Source organism: Erythrolamprus reginae, chromosome 11 (assembly GCF_031021105.1).
Source record: "Erythrolamprus reginae isolate rEryReg1 chromosome 11, rEryReg1.hap1, whole genome shotgun sequence".
Lineage (NCBI taxonomy): Eukaryota > Metazoa > Chordata > Lepidosauria > Squamata > Dipsadidae > Erythrolamprus > Erythrolamprus reginae.
In genome coordinates this window covers 7,150,884-7,155,783 of record NC_091960.1, presented here as the reverse complement: position 1 = coordinate 7,155,783, position 4,900 = coordinate 7,150,884, and the positions used below count along the sequence as shown (strand labels likewise).

Below are 4,900 nucleotides of genomic sequence, written 5' to 3'. Positions count from 1 at the left end.
GATCCCCCGATTATCACGAGGGTTCCGTTCCAAGACCCCTCGCGATAATCGATATTTCGGGATGTAGTGGTGCAGAAGTAAAAACACCATCTGCGCATGCGCGCCCCGTTTTCCATGGCTGCACATGCGCAGATGGTGGAGTTTGCGTGTGGGCGGCGGGGAAGACCCAGGCAACGGGGAAACCCCATCTTCGGCTCCTCGCTGCTGCCGCGCTGCGGAGCAGATCAGCTGTTGGGCGGCCGAAGGAACCTTCCCTGGGTCTTCCCGCCGCCCAGGCAAAGGGGAAACCCCAAGATCGCTTGCCGCTTGCCGCTTGCCCGTTCGCCCGCCCGCCCGGCTGCTCGCTTGCCGCTTGCCCGTCACCTGCTCGCCCGGCTGCTCGCTTGCCGCTTGCCACTTGCCCGTTCGCCCGCCTGCCCGGCTGCTCGCTTGCCGCTTGCCGCTTGCCCGTTCGCCCGCCCGCCCGGCTGCTCGCTTGCCACTCGAGAGCAAGAGGGGGAGAGATAGAGAAAGAGAGAGAAGGAAAGAAAGAGATGAGAGAGGGAGGAAGAGAGTGTGAGAGAGGAAGAAGCAAGATAGAGAAAGAGAGAGAGAAAGAAAGATGAGAAAGGAAGGGAGTGACGTCATCGGGTGGAAAAATCGCGATATAGCGATTCGCAATGATCGGGATCGCGAAACTCGGGGGATCACTGTAGATATTTTTGCTTCCCCTAGTTTTATTTAATTTCGACTTCAACTTTGAGTTATTTATTTGAGTTATAACTACAGTGATACCTCGTCTTACAAATGCCTCGTCATACAAACTTTTCGAGATACAAACCCAGGGTTTAAGATTTTTTTGCCTCTTCTTACAAACTATTTTCACCTTACAAACCCACCACTGCCGCTGGGATGCCCCGCTTCCGGACTTCCGTTGCCAGCGAAGCATTCGTTTTTTGCACTGCTGGGATTCCCTTGAGGCTCCCCTCCATGGGAAACCCCACCTCCGGACTTCTGTGTTTTTGTGATGCTGCAGGGGAATCCCAGCAGTGCAAAAACGGGCACTTCGCTGGCAATGGAAGTCCGGATGTGGGGTTTCCCACCGAGGCGAGCCTCAGTGAAATCACAGCATCACAAAAACACAGAGGTCTGGAGGTGGGGTTTCGAGGACTTCTGTGTTTTTGTGATGCTGCGATTTCATTTATGCTCCCTTCACTGGGAAACCCCACCTCTGGACTTCTGTTGCCAGCGAAGCGCTCGTTTTTGCGATGCTGGGATTCCCCTGCTGGGATTCCCCTGCAGGATCGCAAAAACACAGAAGTCCGGAGGTAGGGTTTCCCATGGAGGGGAGCCTCAGGGGAATCCCAGCAGTGCAAAAATGGGCGCTTCGGCTGGCAAAAGGGGTGAGTTTTGGGCTTGCACGCATTAATCGCTTTTCCATTGATTCCTATGGGAAACATTTTTTTGTCTTACAAATTTTTCACCTTAAGAACCTCGTCCCGGAACCAATTAAGTTTGTAAAACAAGGTATCACTGTAATTAAATAAAATCCACTTCCTTAGGGCTTGTAGGAGACACATCTTCTTGTACTTACCTAATGGGAGGTCCATATGAGTAACACTGCATCTGTCTTCTCCAAAATCACATGTCACCATATTCCCAGAACAACCTCCTAGTCCAACGCATTCTTCACATTCCAGAGATAACCCTACAGCATCAACAGCAAAAGAAGGAGGACAAATTGGGTCAGTACTTTTTTGTTTTGTTTTGTTTTAAATCTGCCGTTTAAGTCCAGGGTCACAGCAAAATTTCACCAATAACACTGGTCAATACAAAAAAAATCATCAACAAAGTTAATATGTCTGTTTTATAGAGTTTGGTGTGTTGATTCCAAAAATATTCTTAGTTTTCCTATATCACATAAAGTTTCTGATAAAGCAGCATTTTTGTTATTACGTTATTTCTACATTTTCAACGCATGTGGTAATTATTGTTTTCTTACTGTCGCCAGTATATTTCTTATACCTTATAATAACGATGCTGCTCTATGGAAACTATACCTGGTACAGAAAAACTACATACATTTTTGAAATCAGAACCAAAAATGATTCAGAAAAGTACAAGGTCAACTGCAATGATTACAAAAAAATGTTTGTTTGTTTTTTTGGACCTGTGTAATCAGAGGTGAGTTCCTCTCGGTTCTAACTGGTTCTTTAGAACTGTTAGTAAATCGCTGGTGATGTCACACAGTTCCCAATTTATATTTCAAAGCAGTTTGCAGCAATGCAGGGTGCGTTCCAAAAGTAATGCAATTGAATTTCCCATATTGGCTGGACTCGGAGTGGGACCAAAGCATTTGGAGTACATAGGGAGGACACTAAGCTTTGCCGCAAAACCGGTCTCAGTGCTCTCCAAGCTGTGGAAGCGGCAGGACGTCAGTTATTGTAAACCTCTGCGTGTCATGAAAAAAAATGGAATCGGAAATTTCAAGTGAACTTTTGCAATGTATAGAAATTGAACCTGATTATTTGGACAACGTCATCACTAGTGATGAAACCTGGGTTTTTGAATACGACCCAGAAACAAAACGCCAAAGCTCTGAGTGGCACACCGACCAGTCCCCCAAGCCCAACATTGCAAGAATGAGCAATTCAAAAGTGAAAACAATGCTCATTGTCTTTTTTGACAGTAAAGGAATGGTCCATAAGGAGTTTGTTCCTCAAGGACAGACAGTTAACGCTGCCTACTATGTGGATGTGCTGGATAGACTCCCAAATAAGGGTCATCAGGATGAGAATAGACATCTCCGCTACCTGGCAATTCCATCACGACAATGCGCCTTGCCACAACACGCTACAAATCTGCAAGTTCCTGGCCAAAAACCAGGTGCCAACGCTGCCCCACCACCACCCCTATAGTCCTGACGTCGCCCCAGCAAACTTCTTTATGTTCCCTCAGATTAAGGCAGTCCTGAAAGGAACCCATTTTTCATCCATAGAAGAGATCCAATCAGCCGTGACGAAGACCTTGCGAGAGGTCACCAAAGACGCCTTCCAGGGCACGTACCGGTCATGGCAGAGTCAATGGAAAAAATGTGTAGAAGCCCAAGGGCAGTCCTTTGAAGAATTTTAAGTGTTTGTGCAAATCTGTTCAATAAATTACTTTTTTAAAAATAATTGCATTACTTTTGGAATGCACCCTGTATTACGATCCTGTAATAGATGGTGCTACCATCTACTGATCATACATAGAATCTCACGGGGCACTGCTTTTGGGGGATTCGGGTAGTTGAAGTCTTCACGCCTTAAAAGTTGCGAAGTTTGGTTAAAAGAAATTACAAATTATGAGATTAGGAAAGTTCCAGAATTGTTTTTATTAGGTATATTTCCCAAAAATTATAAAAAAGAAATTCAGTATTTGGTTATACATATTTTGACTATGGCAAGAATAACCTTACCGAAAATAAACTTACCGAATGTTCCCAAGCTGGACATGATAACCAGAAGGTTAAAAGGACAGGAAAAATTAGAGTATTACAAAATATGGAATAAAGTTTATGTATGGTTAGAAAAAAAGGAATACTTAATAAAATTTAATAATATAATGCAATTGACAATAATAGTAATAATATAGCAATAATATAAATGTGTATAAAGAATATTATAAATGTTTATGTACGTTTGTAAAATTTAAGTAACGGTAAGCCCGTCTAATTCTGGAATGCAACTTCTGACAAGAGAGGGGCGATAAAGAACCCCTATTTTTGTTTTATGTTTGTTTGTGTCTTGTACTGTCTCATATAATATAAAAAAATTAAAATAAAAAGTTGCGAAGTTTGAAAAACACTGTCCTAGCGTTTTTGCCAGCTCCCAAAATGACTTCCCTTTCAATATGCCAAAGAGAGTTAATTTCTTTCTTTGAAAGAAATCTTGTCCCATCTTGTCCATGCGCCACAAATTCTCTTGGAAATATATGCAACCAATTTGCAAAAGAAAACAAAGGCAAGGAAGCTGTTTGCTTCAAATATTTGTCACTTTTGTCTACTTACCTTTGACAATAAAGAGGGCAAGAAGGCAGACAGTCAGTGAAGTCTCCATGGTGCGTCGTTCAAAGTTGAGCTGGAAATCCCGAATACAGGAAATTATTTTATGTTGCCTGAAAGCCAAGGGAGCATTTTTAACAGCAGCCCAAAACCGCCACTTCCTGAAAAAGGAAGCGGATTTAAGAATTAAAAGTAGCTTTCTGAAAGAGGGGAATGGGGAGGATCTTTTGCAGGAATCCTTTACAGGAAACTAAATTTATTTCCTGTTTTGCCGTCCAAAAAGTAAAAATTGTTTGAAAAACAAACTTACTTGTGGATGAACCCAAATAAAATATGAAACATTTAATATCCAGCCAAAGTCATCTTTACATATTGTTCGGTGCCAATTAAAAGTTGCCAATTCTATCCTCCAGAACGAAGAACAGACTGCTTATTAAGCCGGGTTGGATTGCGGATGAAAATTGAAAATGTTGTCATCGGATATTGACCCAAATGTGTGGAGCTGGGATGACAATCGTCCCCATATTCAGAGCATAAAAATCAAAGGAAAGGATTTGAGGCTCCTTAAACAGTTAAATAGTTAAAACTATGGCTAAAAACCCGCTAAAAAAAACAATCAATACTATACAAACACAACCACACATAACTCTTAATGGTCAGAGAAGGGGATACATTAATTGTCCCATGCCCGGCGACATAGATAGGTCTTCAAGGTCTTGCGGAAGGCGAGGAGAGTGGGGTCAGTTCGAATCTCCGGGGGGAGTTGATTCCAGAGGTTCGGGGCCACCACAGAGAAGGCTCTTCCCCTAGGCCCCCACCACATGACCCCCCAGTCACATGATCATCAAGCCACTCCCATCTGGTCACATGGCTGGCAAG

General features: G+C 43.4%; 1 protein-coding gene across 1 annotated transcript in view; it reads right to left on the bottom strand.

The window, feature by feature from the left end:
* The window catches only part of LOC139174436 (phospholipase A2 inhibitor NAI-like), an 11,869-nt gene extending 7,681 nt beyond the window's left edge, over positions 1–4,188 (bottom strand). Inside the window, exons 1-2 of the mRNA XM_070764800.1 lie at positions 4,028–4,188; positions 1,574–1,687 (exon numbers count right to left, since the gene is read on the bottom strand). Coding sequence (XP_070620901.1) covers positions 1,574–1,687; positions 4,028–4,076 — 163 coding nt within the window. The 5' untranslated portion in view covers positions 4,077–4,188. The remainder of the gene's footprint in view (positions 1–1,573; positions 1,688–4,027) is intronic.
* Positions 4,189–4,900: the final 712 nt, after the last annotated feature.